This window comes from Gymnoscopelus braueri (assembly GCF_963280865.1).
Source record: "Gymnoscopelus braueri genome assembly, chromosome: 7".
Taxonomy (NCBI): Eukaryota; Metazoa; Chordata; class Actinopteri; order Myctophiformes; family Myctophidae; genus Gymnoscopelus; species Gymnoscopelus braueri.
The window spans coordinates 7,494,399-7,518,780 of NC_137608.1; the positions used below are offsets into that span (position 1 = coordinate 7,494,399).

At 43.8% G+C, this 24,382-nt stretch overlaps 3 protein-coding genes across 3 annotated transcripts; 2 read left to right on the plus strand and 1 right to left on the minus strand.

The window, feature by feature from the left end:
* Positions 1-592: 592 nt before the first annotated feature.
* On the minus strand, positions 593-8,823 carry sdf2l1 (stromal cell-derived factor 2-like 1). Its single transcript, XM_080433109.1, has 3 exons — positions 8,548-8,823; positions 6,273-6,469; positions 593-4,228 (listed from the first exon to the last, which is right to left on the minus strand). Exons 1-3 carry the CDS (start codon positions 8,714-8,716, stop codon positions 3,950-3,952), a joined length of 645 nt encoding a protein of 214 aa, XP_080289235.1. The 5' UTR covers positions 8,717-8,823; the 3' UTR covers positions 593-3,949.
* Positions 8,824-17,667: 8,844 nt separating this feature from the next.
* Positions 17,668-19,548, plus strand: LOC308088541 (nuclear protein localization protein 4 homolog; the record flags this gene model as incomplete). The annotated part of the gene is made up of 1 exon (XM_080433017.1): positions 17,668-19,548. The coding sequence occupies one exon, from the start codon at positions 17,668-17,670 to the stop codon at positions 19,546-19,548; it is 1,881 nt and encodes a 626-aa protein (XP_080289143.1).
* A 3,773-nt stretch (positions 19,549-23,321) lies between these two features.
* On the plus strand, positions 23,322-24,164 carry LOC308088841 (RING finger and CHY zinc finger domain-containing protein 1-like; the record flags this gene model as incomplete). Its single annotated transcript, XM_080433429.1, has 1 exon — positions 23,322-24,164. One exon carries the CDS (start codon positions 23,322-23,324, stop codon positions 24,162-24,164), a length of 843 nt encoding a protein of 280 aa, XP_080289555.1.
* Between the last annotated feature and the right edge of the window lie 218 nt (positions 24,165-24,382).

A 24,382-nucleotide genomic window follows, 5' to 3' on the forward strand; every position in this document is an offset into this window, starting at 1 on the left:
GCATTCAGTCATCTGATTTCCATAGAGCAAGCATGCAGCATTCTTTGAGATACACACATTTCTGGTCAATTTCATTTACAGCAGTGGTTTTCAACCCTTTTCATATCAAGGTCCATTATTTATTCAGCATTTGAGCCACGGACCACCGTCTGATGAGATTTAGCCTCTCAGACCCAAGACTTAAAATATTTAGTTGTCGATGGATAGGATTTTGTCCACAATTCCACGCTGTGATGTGGTACCAATAGGAGATAAATAGGCAAACGTTGATCAAAAAAATACATTCTTCTACATTCTTTAATTGTGTAGACTTCTTGTAAATTAAGTCATGCTGATGTTTAACAATAATGTAACTGCTGAGAGCGAAACCAAGTGGACCGTAAGGGTCCATTTGGTTTCATTTTACACTCTCAAGAGTTAAAGATCTATTCTACCCAATAAGGGTCCATTTGGTTACCAACTCTCCATCATTTAGCTGGGGACCACCTGGAACAGCCTCAAGGACCACTGGTGGTCTGCGGAACACTGGTTGAGAACCACTGATTTACAGTACTCGATTTAGATACAAAGGACATTCCAATGAATATATTTGGAAATAATTTATTTATCCAACTAAAAGGTGCCAGGACAGGAAGGGGCTTTGCAATTAATGAACATTGAAACAGATAAGATTCCATGAAAATCCCAGCCCATAATATGGTTGTACATTACTGGTTCTACAAGGTGATATCCATCCAAGAGTTTAATTTGTCAGTATCAAAGCCTTCAGTTGAGCAACAGTCACAATCAAAGATCATAAATCGCTTGGCAAGTACTTTTATGCAAATTCAGAACATTCTCCAAAACCTGAGTTTCTTAACCACCTAATGACAAACAGGGTTATTGGCTGTTGCATGTTTATAGCCCACTGACAACCGGTCCCCATACACTTTCATTCAAATACAAATCATAGTGGTTTTATTTTTTTTGGTCATTGGTTTCCATTATTTTCAATGAAGTAGGAAAACCAACTACTTGGAACTTGCTTGAGATGGATAAACACAGTAAACTGTACTGTATGTCACCACTGATTTTTTTTTGGTCACGTTATCGACACATTTTAACACACTTCACAGTTCAGATTAGTTTGCAGTCTGGCCGGGTAAAAAAAGAAAGCCCCTGGAGAAGATTGTTTTTACGAACCGTTGTCATTTATAAATAACTTTTTTTTCTTACCTTTTCTGTGATGTTATGATATCCTAGGATGAATGGTACAGTAGAAAAAGTTGCATAGTGTTCTGTCACTATGAATGTCAGATCTCACCAAAAGAAAACCAAAAAAAAGCTATCAAAATATGCGATCTAGGCCTATTGGCACACGTTTTTTCTGTGGCAGACCCGGGATGGAGTTATGACATTTTTCTACTGTACCATTCATCCTAGAATATCATATCATAGAAAAGGTAAGAAAACCTTGGTCCAAAATTCCCCTTTATTGACAAGGTCACCCACCATGTCATAGTGGGTATCAAACTGAAAGTTTGGAAATGAAACAATAGAGAAATCAGGTAAATATTACAAAGTAAAAATAAACGTCAGTACAGTAGCCTATGCTTTGGAAATTTGTAATCAGTAATGAAACTACTGCATGCCATGAGTTATATGGGGTAATGAGCTAAACATGCACTGCCACCTTCCGGAATATTGTGCCATTTAATATATCGTCGCTGTCAGGCAGACACCTTGTATCTCCACATTTTATCTTTTTGTTTTTCCATAAATTAATTCCTTAATTTATACTTTGTGCAAAAGCAACAAAATTGGCCAATCTGCAAGATCACAACTTGTCGCATTGTGAGCTTGTAGATCTGCAATTTAGCCTATTTATGAACATAAAAATAAAATGTTGGCCTATAATGATGTGCCCAAAATAGGGACACCAGGTTGAAAATGTTTAAGTCTGTCTGTGGGTTTTCTAAATATTGAACCAATGAAAAGTATTAACAAGAGCTTATGACTAAATAATAACTACATTGGATCCATTGGAACACAGGTTAATTCTTTTCCTGAAAAGTAACCCTTTTGAACATACAAGATTTATTTCCACCGACAGCCACGATATATATTGGATCCTGACTTTAGGGTCAATGCAACCTTCAGGCTCAAAGGAGAATAAACACGACTTTAAAAAAACCCAAGTCAATTCACACACAAGTACACACAAATTCAGTCGACTGAAATTCGTACGTCTCTGTGAAGTCGTGAAATCACAAATTTATTTGTACGTTAATTTGAACGATTTCAAAGAACCTGCAAATAACGGCGGTCTGCCCAATGCCCACAGTCATGTAATATTCAGAACGTACAGTATCTTAAACTCTAGATTGTCATTTCGGACATGCCCGTTTCCCCCACTAATGATAACCTTGAGATGGTGAATTACAGCTCACAATTACAATTGTGAGCTTATACAGTATACTACTGTGCTGTATAACTAAGTAAAAGCAGAACCCTGCAGCTTGGATGCCAGTAAGGTTACAACAGCCCTCCTATAAGTAGGGAGTACATAACGTAACACCAGTAGTCAGTAGTCAGTGGATGTATAGTGCAATAGGACATTTGACCATTGTGCCTTGTAGGGCGAGAGACTGTATTGAAGGAATAGGAAAAAAAGGGGGTCAGACATAAAGATGGGGTCACTCAGCAGTGTTTTGTTCCCATAGGATCGTCAACGGATCCACCTCCAGAATGCGCTCCAGTCTAGTGTCATCCCACCTACCTCCAATTCTAGAACCCGACCAATTTGTCCGGTCGATATAAATTGGTCATTATTTGATTTTGTTTGACAACATCGGTATCTGCAATTGGGCAAGCCGATGTGACCCGATTTTTAACCAACTTAAAACCTGCCGTCCCAATTTTGAGCATAACATTACAGGGGAACATTCTGAAAAGTTTCATTAAAAACAAAAACGTTTTATTGGAGATCTACAATGCGTTTCGAGCTTCCAGAGTGGCTATTTTTGAAAAGAAATTGAAAAGGTCTCTCCAGTAATAAAATAAAGTTACTTCAAGTTATTCTTTTTTTGGCATACAGGTTAACCACTTAAACCCTCTCTAGATTTAGTTAACTGGACCCGAGTCGTCTCTGGACTAGGACCTCTTTTTTCTGTCTATACCAAACCTCTTTGCCAAACATAACCGATAGATCTGCTATTTGTGGCTAATGTCCCCCCCCCCCCAGAATAGATGCTGGGGTTCAAGTTGTTAAAAATGTAACATTTAAATGTTCTCAAATAGAAATTGTGACTGTGCACCGTTTCAAATTCATTAGAAAAGTTAGCACTTTTTGACAAAATATGGGTCAAAACATCGGCGGCGTACGACTCTTCAAAATCAGGATTAACACCGTACCCAAAAGCCGGGCATCGGTCAGGCTCTGTCCAATTCTAGGTTAAAGATTAGAAGAAGAAAAACAAGATTAGGAAAAAAAAGCTCACATGTTCCGTACCACAACAGGAACCAGAAACTAGTCCGTGTGTCACCTGCACACGCAACGCTGTGTCTGTGGCACGTCCCTTAACTCACAGTGTCGGATCTGGGGACTACCAAGGGTAAAGAAAATGGACCCTTACGGGTCTGTAACTTAAATGACCATTGATGATTTTACAGTGTAGTTTAGGTCAGTGATTCTCAACTTTTTTAATTTCCAGAATTTCCCCATTTGATAAAACTTTTTATTTTTTCATTCTACACTGTAAAATCCTCAAGTGTTAAATTAAATTATGAGAGTGTACAATGTGTACAGTTTGAGTAAGGCATTTGTACACTCTCTCAGAGTTACAGGCCCGTTAAGGGTCCATCGGACTCATAAGGAACCCGTTAAAGGCTCCGGGTGGACCCTGGGTGGTCCCCGCCCGGACCCAACGTTTTAAGAACCAAGTCCCTTTAATTAACGACAACGTCGTCATCAGAGCTCGTCGTGGCGCATGGGCTCCTGGCTGGGCATGATGAAGACGCCCTCCATGGCGCGCCACCAGTTGTGCTGGTTGGCGGAGGACATGGCGTGCACCTCGCGCTGCCCGCGGATGGGGTGGCCGTACTGCTCGCCCGTCACGCTCAGGAACACGTCGGTGCCGGGGTGCTTGAAGCGCACCGTGTCGTCGCGCTCCCAGTGCGTCCCGTCGCACTGCACCGTCCACACGTCCAGGTCATCGCCCTCGCCGTTCTCCCCGAAGGCGCTCACCTCCTGCCACCACCACCAGAGGGGAGCAAAGAGCAGGGATGTCACCGCCATCATGGCATCATTTGTCAAGTAAAAATCTCTAGCATGATGCCCTTTTGGTGCAAAATAAATGGGTGACAAAGTTAAATGGCAAAAAAAGGGTGTAAAGGGGAAAAAAAAAAGAAGAAGAAAATATACCTACGCATTGAGGCACACTGGCCTGCGACAGGGTGACTGGGCTATGATTTAACTACTATTCTGGGGGGGAACATCCGCAGAAAAAACAGCAGATCAAAAAGCTCAACATGCTCACAACAGACGCGTCATGTTGCAACGTGCTGTGAGCTTGTAGATCGGCTTGTTTTTGGCTAAGAGATTTGGTGCGGGGGGAGAGTTGACCAAGTACAACTCAGCTGCACGTCTCCTCTCCGGTACCAAAAAGTATGACCGCATCACCCCGGTCCTGGCCTCGCTCCACTGACTCCCTGTTTGTTTTAGAATTGATTTAAAACTTTTACTATTTGTTTTTAAAGCTTTGAATTGGCTGGCTCCTCCCACATCTTGCCGATCTCGTACACCGCCACACTCCAGTTTAGATCTTTGAGCTCGGCTGACCAGCTGCTATTGGTCGTCCTGAGATCTAGGGTGATGGGGTGATGGATAGGGTTGGGATCCGGAACCAGAGGAACCGGATCCAACATTGAGGAATCGGTTCCATCACATTTGGAACCGTTTCTGGAACCGGTTTATCACACTGTCAAAGTAGGTATGAGGACTGCACGTCTACTATACAATTACAATACCAGTGGTTGTCAAACTTTTGAATTTCAAGGACCAGCACAAGTGTACTAACACCTTACGGGTCCATTTGGTTCCATTTGTACACTCTCAGAGTTACTGAACTGTAAGGATCCATAAGTAGGGTCCCTGGACCTCACTTTGAGAACCACTACAATACTATGTATGCAATACTATATGTATGATTTGATTACAGTTTGATTTTAACTTTACCCAATATAGAGTTAAAGTGCGTATTTTTTTACATTGAACGGTGGAATCTATAAATGTGGTTGGACAAGGTTGAGAGAGCACAAAGGTGTGAAAATAAGAAATGGAAATATGACATTTCTGTTCATTTCATCCAGCTGTTTTTATACAGATGAACGGAAACGATTCTAAAAGTTATGCAACAACAAATGTGCGATTAGCTCAAATCATTGCAATCAGACGATTATGTAATAACGGTGACAGTCCCTAACCAACTTAGACCCTCCACACTTAGTAAACTGAACCCGAGTTATAGCTGTACTTGGAATGTTTTTTTTTCCTGTCTTCACCAAATCTCTCCCTCTCTTGTGAGCTTTGTAGATCTGCTAGTTTGGGCAAATGTCCAGTAATGTGGAATGCCCTGACATCATCCATTAAAGGATGTGAATCACTGGCGTGAAAAAGCCACAAGTGGAAATAGATATTAAATCCCCTTGAAATGAGGGGTCGTACTGAACACTGCCGCACTTTTTTCCCTTTTCTCCTCTGTACATGTAGCATATTTGTATGCGGTTGACATAATGAGATGTATTAATGTTTTAATATTCTATGCTCTGTCGATGAATTGAATACATAGGACCACAATGGAAACAAGTCCCCAGGACTTTTTTGTGTTAGTCTAAATGCTTTGTGCCTTTGTGCCGTTTAAAATGTTTTGACTAATAAAGTATATCAATCAATCAAGAGTGGTTAAGTAAAAACAAATCAGAGTTCATGAAAAAGAGGAAAGCTCCGAGCACTCAAAAAAGAACGGAGGAGAGGGCGTAAAATCTAATTATCATATTTGCCCTGATGAAGACGGTCAGTTCTGGTCAAAACATGTTGGCTTTTGAAATTTTGTAGACCTGATTAAAGTACTTAGATTTTACGCCCTCTCCTCCATTATCTTTTGAGTGCTCGGAATCGGATCTCATATTTTTTTTTAATCTAAGTTTTTAACTAAACTTTTATCTCCATTGAGCACCTGGTTGATCTCTCGCTCTCTAATCAGAGAGACTTCTTCCACGGTCGCTTCTCTCACCTGGTTGTTGGAGAGCGGCGAGCTGAAGTGGTGCGTGTGGAGGTTGCGTCCCGTCTTCATGTGCGTGATGCGGATGGCCTCGCCACACTTGATGGCCACCCCGCGTTGGCACGGCCCGCTGGGCTTCCCCCGGATACGCCAGTAACTGTTGGCGTCATCGGCGTTCTCCACACCCGTTACCGACTGCTGTCCACTGCCTAAAATACCACATGCACACACACACACACAACGGGCATTCATTCCACAGGAAAGGCTTGTTGGGGCATTTTATGGTTTGTTATTACACAATAAAATCCTCAGAAAGCGTTCGCGGCCCACCCCATAGGGTGGGCCACCGGCCACTGGCGTTCCACCGGCCTTGGATCAATGGCATTAACGTATTATACTCCAAGTTCTCATTTACTGGAATCACTTCTTAATATTAACGTGACATAATCATTAAAATTGTGTTTTGCCAATTATTTGGGGGTCCGCTTGCAATACTCTTGCGGTCCACAGGTCGAGAGCCACTGGTGTTAAATGACATTGAATTTCACTTGTTTATCCTATATGAGCTCCCTCTCTCCTGATGAAATTGGTATTGTGACCTGAAAATGTATTTCCTGTTTACTAAAGAGCTGGAGAGACGGGGAAACCCAAGTTACTGAAAAAAACACTCTATACTGTGTTTTAAACACTAAACACTTACATTTGTAACTCTGGGTGTACAAATGTAGTCTTTAAGTCCTGAAATGTGCTGTTTCCCCCTTGTCATTCAATAACCCACGTACATCTGATCTGATGAGACAAAAAGCCTGAAGCCAGTTGAGCAACCGAGATTCTTTTGACCAACTGACAGCTGATACGCTGCTCACACAAAAGGGCCAAATCGTTTGTCATACTCCTACATTAAACACAATGCACCTTAGCAACTTAAAGACCAGTGGTTCTCAAAGTGGGGTCCAGGGACCCCCGGGGGTCCTTGGGTGGGTTCCAGGGGGTTCCCAGCAAAATAAGGAACAATTGAACCACTTTAACGCCATTTTATACTTCGGCTATTCGAAAATAGCCGATCTGCAAGCTCGTGTCGCATCGTGATGCTGTGGATTTTGAGGTTTAATCATAGAAATCTACTTTTATGGGAGTCTCTGACTCCCTAATAATGGCACAAAACCTTTCTGATGGGGGTCTGTGAAAATATTAATTGTGGGGGTCCTTGATATGAAAATGTCATAACCACTGACTACTAGGCTATTCAACCTCTTAGTTGCAATTCCTTCCCTTCCACCGACAGCCTTATTGGAGACAGAAATACATTTTTATGCTCTTTGTCTCTGTAAAGCCTTTTGTTTCACACAGATCCACCGTTGTCATGTTATGAGCAACTTCCTCTCAATAAACTCCACTTTACATGATTCTTCTAATCTAAGTATTCTTCGTCTATTTCTCAGTAACAGAGCTGACAATGGAAGGTTTTGAAAACTCAGAGGTTGGATAGCCTCTAACTTAGACTTAAGAGAATACAAAGAGTCTTTGTATCTATCTATGTGAAACAAAAGGCTTCGCGGTTTACGTAATTCCTTTCCTTTTAACAGGACGTTCATGAAAGTCCTTGCGGGCTTGTTTCCAATGAGGGCCTGTGAGCAATTAGGGGTTAAGAGTCTTGCTCAGGGACAAATTTCATCGACACATATGCTGGCGTGGCCTGGAATCGTACCTGGGGCAACCAGGGCCTCTGGCTCCCTAGGCGGGCTCACTAACCACTCAGCTATGGCCGCGTATCTGTAGCAGCAGGTGCCTTGTAGCCGGCTGGTGGGACATGGGACATTCTGCATAATACTTTTGGTACTTTAAGTATATTTTGATGCCAATATTTTTGTACTTTTGCTTAAGTAAATTCTGAACCCCAGACGTATTTCTACATTGTCGTATGGTTACTTTTACTCAAGTAAAACATTTGAGCACTTTCTCCAGTCCAGTCCAGTATAACTAATAATGGACATGTATATAACTAACTGCAGCCACGGTATGGTATAACGGAAGCCAATTATAATATAGATTATAATATAGATAGGCCTACTGCCAGATCAAAGCCTAATGGAAGCAAGCTGTGTAGAACTGATAAGCATTTCAAGACTGATTTCAGCCTATAACTTAGCTGTTGTGACTCGCAACCAAAATAAAATAGCCGATCTACAAGCTCACAACGTGTCCCAGCGCGAGCCGTTGTGAGCTTATAGATCTGCTATTTTCTTTATTGATAAATCGCACTTTATAGTTTACATGATGTATTTACCTGATCCATACTTGACGTCGTGAGAATGGAGCCTCACGTTGTGTCTGGTGTTGAGCAGCTTGACCAGAGAGCCGCACGTCACGACGTTCAAATCCGACTCCCTCCCCCAGCAGCACTGTATCGAACACAGCAGAAGAACCGAGAATATCGACCTGATGATCGATCCCATCCTGATCAGATCATAATCATCAATAACGCTACGGTGTGTGTGTGTGTGTGTGAGAGAGAGAGAAGAGTCGCTTTCAAACCTCACAGCTGACCTCGACCAATCACAGCTTGACAAGTCCTCCCAGGGCGGAAGTGGAAAGAAACACTTGCTGCTCTGTGATTGGCTCGGAGGGACGTCCGACGTCACGCGTTTACCTATGTGAAACAGGAAATGGGGCGGGGACAGTAGCTGGATGGATGGATGGATGGATAGATGGACAGATAGATGGATGGATAGATAGATAGATGGATAGATGGATGGATAGATGGATAGATGGATAGATAGATAGATAGATAGATAGATAGATAGATAGATAGATAGATAGATAGATGCGAGAGTAAAGGAGAACATAGAATAAAATAAAGAAATAATGATAATTAACAGCCTAATTGACCAAGCCATTTGTGAATACGTGCAGTGACAAAACCCCACAACGGTGTCGTGCACCAAAAATAGCCGATCTATAAGCTCCATTGTGAGACGCATCGTGAGCTTATAGATCGGGGTGTATCCTCTCCTGGCTGCGCCCATGAGTTTACCGCTGTTATCGTTGGTGAAAAGAGTGTTCAGTCTCTCCAAGATGCCACTGAAAATTAAAGCGGAACTATGTAACATTTTTTAATGAATAATGTGATTTTGTATGTTAACTTATACAATCAGGGTGGTTGTATTTTGTCTCCCTGCTCTTCTATTGAGACATTTAGATTGTGTCAAAGGTCATGTCTCACCTAGACACAGGATCTGACAAGATTCAATTTAACCCCTGAGCAACGCAGGGCTTGCGTGGGAAACCGGGTTCAAATCCGGGGTAGAAGAGGAAAGTTACATAGTGTAGCTTTAACCCTTCTATTGTGTTAGGGTCATTTTTTACCCGTTTTCAAGTTTAAATAGGTAGAAAGTACCCTTTAATTTTTTTTATTGGAACAAGGCTTCATGATATCCTCAGAAACAACTATTTTAACGCAACAGAATTAATTTTGTTTAACCAAGTAGCCTACAGACCTCTTGGGGACTGCATGGTCAACAAAATATATAGGTTGTGAATGGTTCATTGGTTAAGTAAGGAGATAGTGGAATATAGCATCAGTTTATCCCAAGTGCTAAAGCTGTTCAAACACAGTCACACAGTGACTCTGCAGTATAGGGTCACTGACGACCCTCCTACTAAAAAGGATCTAATGGAGTAACACTGCAACGGGACAAATTGTTATGACTCTGGACACTCTGTTCACACTGAAAATGAAAACAAATGGGGATATTTGGACTGATGCCGAGACGAGCAGAACCTCAGAGGATGTTGAGAACACCCTGCAGGACACACAGCATCACATACATCACTGTGAGATACCTTTCCTCTGTATGACACACACACACACACACACACACACACACACACACACACACACACACACACACACACACACACACACACACACACACACACACACACACACACACACACACACACACACACACACACACACACACACACAATTTTAAATTTGATGTGACACGTCAACATTTTCTGATGAAAATCAGTTACTTTTGTGCAATACAGACAGTCGCACGAGGAAGTATTAAGTAGTCTATTTATGTTGACCCATGCATGCACCCACAGGACATTGGGGTGTGCACACAGGGGCCTACGGTATCTGCCGTAATGGAGAGATGGTCAGTTTTAGTCAATCCTGTCACTCCTCCTGCCTGCAATCTGCTTTGCCCCCTGCTGAGGTCACTGTTGCTCCATCAAATCCTGAACCAGTTGCTGTGATTTCCATCCCTGTTCACTATCTGTGTCATGGTCAGGTGTTTAGCAAGGTTTTTGGCCCTCTCTTTATCCCTCCAGTCCACATCGTCTATCTATATATAGTATACTGGAAACCTCCATGTTAATCCCAGAAATATTGTTTTCTCTAAACCAGGGGTCTTCAACCTTTTCAGGCCAGGGACCCCCAAACTGATGGGGTGATGGAGCAGGGACCCCCTACCCCGTAGGGTAGGGGGTAGACCACCACATATATCGTATATGTGTGTATAAAATTGTGTTTTATATGTATAAACATGAACAAATGGTTGCCTGGAGCCTGCTCCTACCCACAGGTTTTTTTTAATCAAACAACAATTTCGCGGACCCCCTGCAGTACCTCCGCGGACCCCCTGTTGAAGACCTCTGCTCTAAACTTGTATGATTCAAATGTCATCTATAGGCTTAGCAGATGAGATTAAGCTTGGTTGCTAAAAGTTGCATGCTGGGCAATTTGAGCAATTAGCATAATAATCATAGAAAGGTGATTGAAGAGTCCATGACCATGTTTGTGATGTCCAGAAGTTCATCTAATATTGTGAAGTCGAGTGAAACCTTTCCTCAATAGCATAATTTGCATTAATGATGTAAAGATTTGCTAAAAATCAGGAAATGGCTACAGTTTAGTCAACATCAACATATAAAGGTTAGTGTTATTGTATGTGTTGATGTCCATAAATTAAGCTCTTACCATAACTTAAATCATGCAACCTTTGGGCTTTGCCATGAAGTATGCACACCACACCACACTGGACCTGCATCTCTACTTCATGACAAGTTTAATCCAGTGGAGTGACTCTGTGCAATGGAAGTATGTCATCATGTAGGGCGGCAGCAGCTCAGGAGGTAGAGTGGACATCTTGGAATCCGAAGGTTCCAGGTTAGATCCCCAGGCAGCTCCTCCTATCCTTGAGCAACATGCTGAAGCCCTAACTGCTTCCAATGAGTAGGATGGTGCCTTGCATGGGTTGGTTCTGCCATCGGTGTGTGAATGTGTGCATGAATGGGTGAATGTGAATTGTGAAGTACAATCAGAAAACAGTCAATTTACCATCATCCATCCCGGCATGATGCACATTCTGATGTCATTCCTTGGCTGCATTGATGAACATAAAAGCAGTGCTTTTTTCCTTCACCAAGAACCTGTCAGGTTGTGATTCTGCACACAGGTTCTTGGAGAAGGATAACCGCAAGCATCCGATAAGCACTCAGTGCATTTTGTCAAGGATTTGCCTTTGAGAATGATGCGCCTCAGGTGAACTAATATAAGCAACATGATGGTTAAAAACCTTAACCAAGAACAGACACAGGATTATAAGCGATGTGATTGGTTGGACAGCACAGACAAAAGGAGGATCGACTAGTCTCGCCCCGGACCTCCCGGTCCAGTTGCAACCCTAATGAAAATTGAACCCCATAATGAAAATTGAGGGATGAAAGGGATGAAAGTCAAAGTACATGCGTGATGCGACGCTGGAATCCCCTCAAGGACCCCAGCCATGACCATCAGGTGTACTGCAGTGGCACCTGCACAAATCGTGGTTGTTATGCATGCATGCATGGCAATGGTTTGTCTTGAGTGTAACAACAGACCAGATCTATGCATAGCCTACATAAGACGTAAAGATGCTTTCAGGCGTATATTTCTACCTATCTGACCAAGAGACTGAGACACATATCCAGAGAGATAGAAAAGCATAGCGGTCAGAGAGTGAACAGCAATAGAGAGGACAGAACAGATAGAGATAGAGGCAGAGAGGAAGGAGAGATCATTATATAAGATATATAAGATCAACTCTTACAGCTCCTGGCTTCTGTTCATTAGTGGTCATAAGCCTTCATGTCTCAGGTCTGTCAAAAGATGAATGGACAGATCCCCTCAGCAGCCTGTCAGCAAATCATCTGCCCTGTAACCACCCAGAAACAAGGAGAAACTCAGCCGGGAGAAGTAAAGACACATCAGCCGACTTACGCAGGAAGGAAAACCCATATTTGCAAACGATGTGACAATAGCTTCCGATGTTTGGATCACCTGAAGTCACACCAGTGTCTCCGCGCCGGAGAACCATTCCAATGCGAACGGTGTGACAAGAGTTTCAAAGAGTCGGGTAATCTGAAGGCACACCGGCGTGTCCACACTGGAGAAAAACCTTTCCACTGCAATCTGTGTGACAAGAGTTTCTGTCAGGCAAGTCACCTGAAGTCACATCAGCGCGTCCACACCGGAGAAAGACCGTACCGCTGTGATCATTGTGACAAGGGTTTCAGTCAGTTAGGTCACTTGAAGACACATCAGCGTCTCCACACTGGAGAGAAACCTTTCCATTGCGAACTGTGTGACAAGAGTTTCAATGAGCTGGGTAGTATGAAGGTACACCAACGTATCCATACCGGAGAGAAACCTTACCATTGCAACCAGTGTAACAAGAGTTTCAGCCAGTTGGGCACTCTGAGGACACACCAGCGTATCCACAGTGGGGAACGACCTTTCCACTGCAAACAGTGCGACACGAGCTTCAACGAGTTGGGTAGTCTAAGGAGACATCAGCGCATACACACCGGAGAAAAGCCATACCACTGCACCCAGTGTGACACGAGTTTCAATCAGTTAGATAATATGAAGAAGCACCAGCGTCTCCACACTTATAAATTCAGGATTGGATTAATGAATCCATGTCAATTCCTGTCTCAATGCCATTAATTTCAGCATACTACACGCACGGACCAGACCAGAACTGCAAACTTGCAAAGCAAATTCACCCCAGTTGTGACGGCACTGGGCCTGTCTATACCGGTTTGTCTATCAAGCCTGTTCACCTGCAGCTGATTAAGACCTGGAACATATCAAAATGTAATATTTCCAACAGATTGTGATTGTCCATACACTATACATAAATACAATACTTTTTTTTTTCAGGATGTAATGACCATTAGCAATAAGAGTTTGAATGAATGTAGAATTATGTGCAGGATGTAATTTGAATATAGATGTAAGGGGACTTATTTTACTGACTAGTTTTTTGGGGAATATCAAATGCAAAACAATCCTTTCTCTCACACTTAGCTAGTGTGTCAGTGATCACCCTCCCCTGTGCCAATGTTGGCCCCCGTGCCTAAGGTTACCTACTCCTGGTCTGGACGAACTTACACCTTGAGGACTCCTCTTGTTTGCTGTGACTCCAACGAGCGGGCATAACAACGGGGGCTCGTACAACTGCAAGGGTATAATGTGAGATTGAACAGATTTGGTAAAGAGAAATACCCAAGACCAATCGTGAGGCAGGGTGTGCAAAGAATTACAGTATTTTTAGTTGTTGATAATTTTAGTTTAGTTATTGGTTGACAATCCGGTTTGGTTGCAACAGTTTGGAGATGTTTTGGCTGGTTAGATTGTGACAGGGAGGCACCCCAAGGATGGTTGGTAAGTGCTATCCACACTCAATGTTCAATCAGGGGGATGATTACAGCTATCTATAAAGTCACTCTACTAGATGGCTGGAGCTGAAGTAATTGCCACAGTTGGTAGAAGCAACGCTTCCACATCAGGGGGATGCATAGATTTTTGTTTTCTCTGTGTTTATTCTTTTTGAGGGTTGTCCGTATGGTTAGCAACAGTTATCTCGGGGTATCATTCTGTAGCATTGGCTGGGGAAGTTAGTCTTCCACAATGCAAGTGGGCTATTAAAGGTGCATACATACCTGCATACAAAGAATAGGGGTGAGTTACTTTGCTTAAGCAGGCAGAAGGAAAAGGAAACATTTACATTGGAGCAAATGAAGCTGGCAATTGATTGGAAGTTTGACCGAATTCTCCTTTATCATGCATGTAAAAAATAAAGGTAATTGGGAGTGGGAATTCATGTCTATTCAGTAAGGGGGGACAGACAGACACAGCCGTAGTATTTAGTATTGTCTATGTAAAATCTCCTGGTCCGGTCTCTCCTGCACCATGCATTCTGTGAGGTAGATCCTTGGAAATATCCGGGAAATATCTTGCCTGACACAGGAGCCTTACAGAGCGTGATTTTGGGGGGAGTTTTGTCATTTTTTGGTTGTGCAATAGGGCATAAACATGTATACAGATGTCTTGTATTATGTATACAACAGCAGCAATAGCAACCTCAAAATAAGATAAATAATAATTACAGTTTATGAGTGCCAACACTATGTTATTTTACTATATTATGTTATTTTATTTAAAAAAATCTTTATTTGTTTTTTAGTTTTTGTTTTGTTTTACCTCTTCCGAAACGTTGGTGTCGCCTATTGTTTTTATAGTTTCCTTGTCCTTAACCATCTCGTCAGCCATCATGAGTAAAAACTCATAGTTTGTCTATCTGGAGAAGACAGTTTCTTATATCCTTGAGGAGTATAAAATGTTCTCATGTTAAGTCTGTCCCTGATTGGAAAACTCGGCTCCACGGATTGGCCAAGCTTTGCGTCACATTTGTACCAGTCACAGGTCGGTCTTTGGTAGTTGGTACCGTACCACACTGGGTACTCTGACAACAAGTGCAACAAGTACAATGGGTACTCTGACAACAAGTACAACGGGTATTGCATAAATGGGTGGGGCATGCTTTCCCAACTTACATCATTCTCGACTTGCCTCAGCCCGATTAGGCCCAGAGTACGCCAGTGCTTGTGTGTGTACATGTGTGTGTGATGTGTCTGACCCAGGATTCTCTGCATTTGGGTTAAAGCCAGAATCTTCCATAACCTCAAACTTAACTTAAATTAAATTAACTTTCGATTTTAACCAGAACAGAAGTACCCGGAGGTTTAATGGTACATCATGAAAAAGAACCTCATAAGAAAGTGATAAATAGCCAATCTACCAGCTCACAATGATGACGTGATGTGATGCGTTGTGAGCTTGTAGACCGACTATTTTCACTACTTTTGAAACATTTTAAATTATAAGTTGTGGGTTCCCAGAACTCACGGTTAGTACTACTACCTGAGCAGGGCCCAAATGAGGTTCTGAGAATCTTAGCTGAAACCGAGCCTTGTGTGTGGACACAAATCTAGAACCTGTGAATTACCTTTCATGGCACAGCATAGTTCACTTAGTTCTGGGAGTCAAAAAGATCCCCAAAACACTTTTTGATGTTTTTAAAATCTTTACCGTTGGCTGGCACCTCAAACGTACTGGTGTGGATTGCACTTCTGTGAACGAGGCCAGCCCTTAACCATCTTGGAGGCCGGTCGTGAGTAAAGACTCCATAGGCAATTTGTCTAACTGGAGAAGACAAAGTTTCATATTATATAGTATAAAATGTTCTCATCTGTCACGTTCTATACATGATATGTTAAGTCATCAATGTGATTAACTCTTCAAGTAACACCATGCATTTCATATTTTTTAAGTTTCACATTTTTTGAAAACACTTGAATTATAATGGAAGTAAATGGTGGTCAGATGAAACGTTGCCCAAATATGGAACCGTAGGCTACATCATAGATTGTCATGCTGGATGACAGACAGTTCCATGCGGCCTAACAGAGACACATTATGTGGTCCCTGTAGAGGTTCTTCTTGAGTTTTCTCTACATTCAAGTGTTTATTATGGCCATCCAGCAACCCACCTGACTTCCTGACGACCTGACCCACTTATGCATTACAACCCACAGTTATAAAAATTGCTGCACATTATGTAGCCTAACTCAGTGTATATCAACCCTGGCAAACGTCCCAATTTTGGGCCGGGGCTACTGCTGAGGTGTGCCGCGCCGTTTGAAGAAGGTTTGAAAAAATATCATTTTGGAAAAAAAAAAAAAAAAAAAAAAACACTTTTTTTTTTTTTTTTTTTTTTTTTTTTTTAACAATAATAATAATCAGGCATGCAAACAGCCCCGAGGTGAAAAGGGTGACAAAATGCATTTTTTTTTCGGGTCAGGTGTCACACTATTGCCCTATTTGGATTCAAAATGGCTAGTGGAAGCTGAAAAGCTACAAGTTTGCATGTCTGAATAATGCAAAAACAGAAATATTTGTTTGCATTTGCTTTTTTTCTCCCCCACATATTGTCATGATAAAAAAGTGCGTATCGTATCGAAATCGTATTGAAGTTGTGTGCCCAATATCGTATCGTATCGTTTCGTGAAATTAGTGTATCGGCACACCCCTAGTGTGTGTATATAGATATACCGTATATATATATATATATATATATATATATATATATATATATACACCGTATATCTAGGTGTGCCCTGGGATTTTTTGGCTATGCCAGGTGTGCCTTGGCACAAAAAAGGTTGATAGACACTGGCCTAACTAACAATCCTGGCCATCTATTTCGTTACCGGTATTGCGATAGTATGTGAGGTGACCAGAAAACACAAATTGTACAATCCAACGTGACAATGTCAAGTTAGCTAGCTGACTTGGGTTAATTTACCCAGTGAAAGGGTCACTGTGGCCCAGTGGTTCTCAAAGTAGGGTCCCCAAAACCCACTTTGAGGTGGGGTTCTGGGACCTTGAGGAGTTACATTAACACTGACAAGTTTACATTGGGGTCCCAGAGGTCAAAATCATATCAAACTGGGGGTCCTTGAAGTACAAATGTTTGATAAGCACTGCTATAGTCGACATCACAATAACTGCCCCACTGAGAGATTAGGCAGGAGAATTAAGCAAACCCCTGGTGGCTGATTCTGGTACTGTAACTTAACCACAGTTGGAGCCCACTATATGAACGAGCGAAACCGGTTTCGACCAATGGGTGACTCACAAGCTTGCGCACAGAGGGTAGTTCGTGACATAGACACATAAAGGACGGTACTACGCATGCGAAGACGCCCCGCGGACACTACTGCACATGTGATAGGGCCCAGCGACATCATCACCCAAACACGGGGGTATGTGCTGGGTGAACAGCTCCCTTGAAATGAATGGACCGGGATTTCCAGTGCCCACTCGAGGTCTTAATATATGGCCTGCGCAAATCACAGTTGTCGGGCATGCATGGCAACAGGTTGTGTTGTGTGTGCGATGTCACTTGCATTGCTCACAACACTCTAGCTCTGGTCAGCCAATATAAGGCAGCTGGCACCTGGTCTGTTTTGTAGCAGTAATAAAATTTAAAACAATTACCTGACGAATATGGCAGACACCATTATCGTTCGGGTACAGTCCCCTGACGGAATAAAGAGAATTCAGTCTACCAAGACGGAGACTACAGCTGCTTTCTTGAGGAAGGTGGAAAAGGAGTTCAGCTCCAATTGCAACGGGTTCGGGTTCTCCATTTACCTAAACCGGAACAAGACTGGCGAGATCCTATCCCAGAACAAGACCCTCAGTCTTCTTAAGATTAAGCATGGCGACATGCTGTTCCTTTTCCCCGCGGGTTCAGCGGGGGTTTCCAGAGAGGTCATGGACACAGCCACTCAGTCCTCTTCATTGCTATCATCCACCTCCTCTGCTCCATCCTTCTCCCTGATTCCTTGCTCCCAGATCCAGGAAGATGAGATCGATCAGTATTTGGCCAAGCAGGACGGCAGGATCTACCGCAACAGAGATTCCCAGCTGTGTCGACACAGCACTCTCGGAAAGTGTGTGCACTGCGTACCGTTAGAGCCTTTCGATGAGGACTACCTAAACCACCTGGAGCCCCCAGTCAAGCACATGTCATTCCATGCCTACATCCGCAAGCTGACTGGTGGCTCTGACAAAGGGAAGTTTGCAGCTCTAGAGAACATTAGCTGTAAGATCAAATCGGGTTGTGAGGGACACCTTCCGTGGCCAGAGGGCATTTGCACCAAGTGCCAGCCCAGTGCCATCACCCTCAACAGACAAAAATATAGACACATAGACAACATAATGTTTGAGAACCACACCATTGCCGAACGCTTCCTGAACTTCTGGAGGAGCACGGGGAACCAAAGGATCGGATACTTGTACGGTAGGTACACCGAGCACAAAGACATCCCTCTGAGCATACGAGCCGAAGTGGCTGCTATCTACGAGCCCCCACAGAACGCCACGCAGAACACAGTTGAGTTGCTGGAGGACCCCAACGCTGCAGCTGTGGAGGAGATGGCTGCCAAGCTGGGCCTGTGCAAGATAGGATGGATCTTCACTGACGTGATCTCCCAGGATATGAGAAGAGGTACTGTCCGCTACAGTCGAAACAAGGACTCATACTTCCTTAGTGCAGAGGAGTGCATCACAGCTGGATACTTCCAGAATCAACATCCAAACCCCTGCAGGCTCTCAAGAGATGGCCATTTTGGATCAAAATTTGTCACAGTGTTGGCAACGGGTGGTCCAGACAACCAGGTTCACTTCGAGGGCTACCAGGTGTCCAACCAGTGCATGGCTCTGGTGAGAGATGAGTGTCTACTGCCCTGCAGAGATGCTCCAGAGCTGGGCTATGCCAAAGAGTCCAGTCATGAGCAGTATGTTCCAGACGTCTTCTACAAGGACAAAGACAAGTTTGGAAATGATGTCACCTTTCTTGCTCAGCCTCTTCCTGTGGAGTATCTTCTCATTGATATCTCCACCACGTTCCCCAAGGACCCACAGTACACCTTCTCCTCCTCATCCTCATCCTCCTCACAGGGCTTCCCCATCGAAAACCGTAATGCCCTGGGAGAGAGACAAGATTACCACAGTTTAGCCACATACCTCGCCCAGTGCTCCTCCACCGCATTCCTGAACGCCGTCTCCGACTTCCATCTGCTCCTCTTCTTGGTCACCAACCAGATCGTGCCGAGGGACAGCATTGGTCAGCTGCTGGATGTGGTGAAGACCTCCAGCGAGGGCTTGGCACAGATTTGGAAGAGATCCAAGCAGTGGGTCGCCATCGAGCAGCTGTGCAGCACGGTAGCCGGACAGCCATCGAGCTCTCTGGAGTACGGAGCGATGGGCGGAGCACCCTCTGTCCCCACCTTCTCCTCGGCCGGATGGCCGTGCCTCCACTGCACCTTCATGAACCAGCCGGGCACACAACATTGTGAAATGTGCAGACTGCCCAGCAGTTAAAGCATCCACCCACCCATCCCTTCTCTGTACCCTTCTCCAAGACTTTTGCTCCCTCTCTCCAATTGTATTGGAGACCTGACCCCCTTCCCGCACCAATGACATCAAATCTGGACCTTCCTCTCTATCTTGTGAGCGACACCTTCATAAATAAGCGAGTCGTGATCCAGTGCTCCAGCTCTGCCGCACAGAGTGGCACAAACTAGAAGCTGTTACCCTGCAAGAGAGCTCACCGGCAGGGAGGAGTAATACAAACCACTGGTTCCCAGCGTATGCTGTGGGTGTGAGGACCATCTGTACACTCAAAAGTTAATTTAACATTGAGGATTTTACAGTGTAGATTGGGGTCCCATATATGAAAAATGTCATCAAATTGGGGTCCGTGGTAGCCTGGCTCCGGTCCGTGGCCAAATGCATATCAAACCGGGGGTCTTTAAATGATGAGGTTGATAAACACTGAACTATACTGGAACCCCAAATCTAACACTGTAAAAGCTTCTGGTTGTCCCACGGCAAAGTTTAACCTTTCTCAACTGTAACGCTCCACTTTTTGCTGGCTCCGCCTCCTGCCGCAGCAGTAAAATCGGCATTCACGCCTCTCCAAAGACAACGCCCGAATGAACCAATATGCCGCTTTCTCAGAACGCGGAAGCAGAATACCAATGCTGCTGCAAAATCAACATCAGCCTCTCTTTTTTCCTTTTTTTTTCCTTTTTCCTTTTTCAATCTTCTCCACGATAGACATGACATTTGTTTGCCAATTTTCCCCATAGAATATTACATGTGGGATTCAATTGATATTGACGTAAATGGTAAATGGGTAATTTATAGTATATTAAACCACTTGCTCTTGCTCAAGGACACTGCAACACTAACCCAGAGAGAGCCGGGCGGGGATCGAACCGGGTGGCTCCACACACATGGCTCCATATTTGGGCAAAACTTGACGGTTGGTGCGGTGGATCTGCGGGACGATGGATCTGAAGATTTATGAATTCACAAAATGTGAAACATAAAATCACACAAAAACAAGCGTCTGATGACGGGCAGCCATCTATGATGTATCTATGACATACTGTAAGACTCCATATTTGGCCAAGGTTTAAGCCAGATACCACCGCCTTTCACTTACATTGCACAATTAACATTCATCCTTCTATACATTCACCAAATCTTCGTCTGTCTGCCACTCTGCGGCGGGCATAACAGTGAGTGAGAAAAAATAGGGAAGACTTGCAATCTTTCTGGACATGCATGGCCCAGAGTAGGCCAGCGCCCCAGTCAATTTTTAAATGTTGCATTGAGGTACTTCCTTCCATTTGGACCCCCCGAGGGTCCCCAGACCCGACGTTGATGTTGCTCTGTATTTTGTACTTGAGCACATGTTTTAAAAAATACTAGTAATACTATATTTTCACTATAAAATGCAGTGTCAGAAGTACAATATTTGTCATTTGACTCCACTGAGTCCATTAAGTGACCATTTGAGTGACAAATACTCAAGTAAAACACCAAACGGTCCACCACTGCCAGCCTGACACATTTTCAGATCATCCATTAACACGTCAATGACATGAGTAATGACATATTACCATATAAAGGTTTCACCCTGACCCCCATTGACCATTATATAAAACAATTCATAATTATATATACTTGTTGGGTTTCTTCTGTCATTGACTATGTTGTACAAACTTTATGTTTACGTCACAAAAGAGGGTATATATAATTTGAAAATAAAAATTACTGCTAGCCTATCAGTGCAAAGCCTGCCACCAATGTCACGCGACGCCCTGCCTATCACTGGTCTGGTAGACCTATCAGAGAAGCCTAGAACTGATACCTCTGATTAAAAAAATCTCCTCAGGCCCGTTTTTTAAAAAGAGCAAAAAAATTAAGAATCAATTAATGAAATTGATTAATTACAAAAAGTAATTGATATAATAAGATAGCACCATGTATGTAGAGTCTGCTGAAGTGAAGGCCCTAGAAAGCTAACAGGAAGTGGGCATTTAAGATGTCTGGGCACCTCAATGTGAAATTAAATTTGCTATTTATTCCCAAAATGTAAAACCCGCCAGGCCGGTTGCCTACCCAGGGCCCCATACATCTTGATCACATGACCCCAGAGATAATGTGTCGATTTGTGTGAGGAGTAGTGGCAAAAAGTGTGTTTTGAAAAAAACGCACATCAGACGCACGCAGAAAATTTAATCTGGCTCAAACAAGGCCTATAAGTTGTATCATGATCCAAGGAATCCAGTGGAAAAAAGATGTTGATTGTACGACCTATGCTTCAAGAGCTATTGGCCAAAACGTGAAGTGGGCTTTGAAAAATATTGGATGGAGGTTAGAAAAAATTGGTAGGAGTAGTAGCAAAAACTGTGTTTTGCAAAGAAAACGCAACATGGCGGAAAACGTGTGGGAAACATTTATAAACAATAAGTTGAAAGGTCTGATAATGATGTACAGTGCATGTTCTGATAACCAGGGATCCAAATGGACGCTGTTGGGTCTGTAACTCTGAGAGTGTACAATTGTATACTCTTATATTATGAAAGGCTGTGGCTCCTACAACACGGGCCAGGATGGAAAAGTGTAAAGAAAAGAAAACCACAATAAGCCACAAGAGTGAATATTGTAAACTAAGACGTACTAAAGTACTGTAGGCGCAGTGACTAATACAAGCAGACAAGCAGTCCTAGGTGTATGTTATCAAGTAGTTTAGCGTGGGATTGGAACCATTTGGTTCCATTTGCACACCGTCAGGGTTAAATTAACACTGAGGGGGAAGAAAAAAATCGTATCAAATGGGGGTCTGAGGCCTTGCATATCAAACTGTTGGTCTTTGAAATTAAAAAGGTTGAGCATCACTGAACTAGGCCTACACAAGAAGCCTACTGAAACCACAAAACTCGGAACGCAAACAATGTTGCATTCCGAGTATTGTGGTTTCAGTTGGCTTGTTGTTGACCTTTTGACCTCTGGTATGACCTCTGTGTACTTACTTGTAGTCTTGCCCCTGGCGTGAAGTCGGTTCGGTCTGCGGTTGTCTGGAACCATCCATCCTATGTACTCATATATGGGCATACCATATATGGGCATATACTGATGACGCCAGGGATCTCCATACATGGGCACAAAAGGGAGCTGGACAGACAGATACAGAGATGTATCCGTCTGTACCCGTCTGTCTGTCTGTATCGATTCTATGCCCATTTATGGGCATAAAATGGATACAGACAGACAGACGGGTACAACAGTACCCTGACTGTGGGTACAACGGGTACAACGGACATTGCATAACCGGGAGGGGCATCCATTCCATTCGGACTTGTATGGTCCCCGAGTAGGTTTAGATTTGATCAAACTGGTATAACGACCTGAAAATGTATTTTCTGTTTACTGAAGAGCTGGAGTGACCCCTGTTACAGAACAAAATGTAGCAATGATTACTATCAGAATATAGAGTTATTTAACCCTTCTTTTAACAAACAAACAAACAAATCAGTTTCACTACCTTTAGTTCATGGGTCCATTTGGTTCCATTTGTACACTCTGAAAGTAACAGACCTGTAACTCCTCAAGGACGCCTGAGGGCCCCGCACCCCACGCGTTGAGAACCAGTGTCCCACGCCAGTATGGAGCTGTGTGGAACTCCATATTCGGGGGCGAGAGTGATGACCTATATTCATGACATCAGATTGGAGGCAGCTCTGTTAAAAGAGACCAAACCGAGGACTATGAGCCCGTAAGCCTTGTGGTGATTTACGGGAATGGCGTCCACTGCTGGATGTGACCACTATGACCGCAAATGTTTATTAAAAGCGCCCTGTTGCGACAAACTGTACGTCTGTAGACTGTGCCACGATGCGGAGGAGAACCATCAAATGGACCGCTTCCTGGTCACAGAGGTCGAGTGCGAGGAGTGTCACACACTGCAGCAGGCACAGCAGACCTGTCGGCAGTGTCAAGTGCAGTTCGGGGAGTATTACTGCGACATCTGTCACCTGTTTGACAAAGACAAGCAACAGTACCACTGTCAGCCCTGCGGGATATGCAGGATCGGGCCGAGGGAGGACTATTTCCACTGCGAAAAGTGCAACCTGTGCTTACGCGTCACTATACGCGGGAGCCACAAGTGCGTGGAGAACGTGTCGAGACAGAACTGCTCCGTGTGTCTGGAGGACATTCACTCGTCCAGGATCGGAGCCGGCGTTCTTCCGTGCGGCCACCTCCTGCACATCACGTGCTTAACGGACATGTACACGTCCGGCGGGTACCGCTGCCCTATGTGCATGCACACCGTCGGGAACCTGGAAGACTTCTGGAAGCTGAGAGACGAAGAGATCGCCCAGTCTCCCATGCCCGCCGAGTACCAGGGCGCTACCGTCGAGATTATGTGCAACGACTGCCAGGCCCGCGGCACGGCGCCCTTCCATGTTCTGGGCATGAAATGTGCCGGCTGTGGCTCCTACAACACGGCCCAGGACGGAGGTCTGACCCTGCAGCCGGCTGCCGCTCAGCGGCTCCAGGGGGACGATGGTGAATCCGAGCTGGACACGGAGACTGAGGCAGAAACAGACCCGGAACCAGAACAGCAACCTCAAACTCAGTGACCCTCGGTTTCTACTAACACAATGATTCTTAACCTTCTTTTTTTTTTCAAGGACCCCTACTTTGATTCGCATTAGGACCATTTTGCTGTTGTCGGGCAGAAACCTCTTCTAACAATCTTGTGTTTTTTCTGTGAATGAACGCCCTACTTGATCGTACTACAGCGTCACACAAAAGCATCAAAAGTAGCAGATCTGCAAGCTCGAAACGTGGTGCGAAA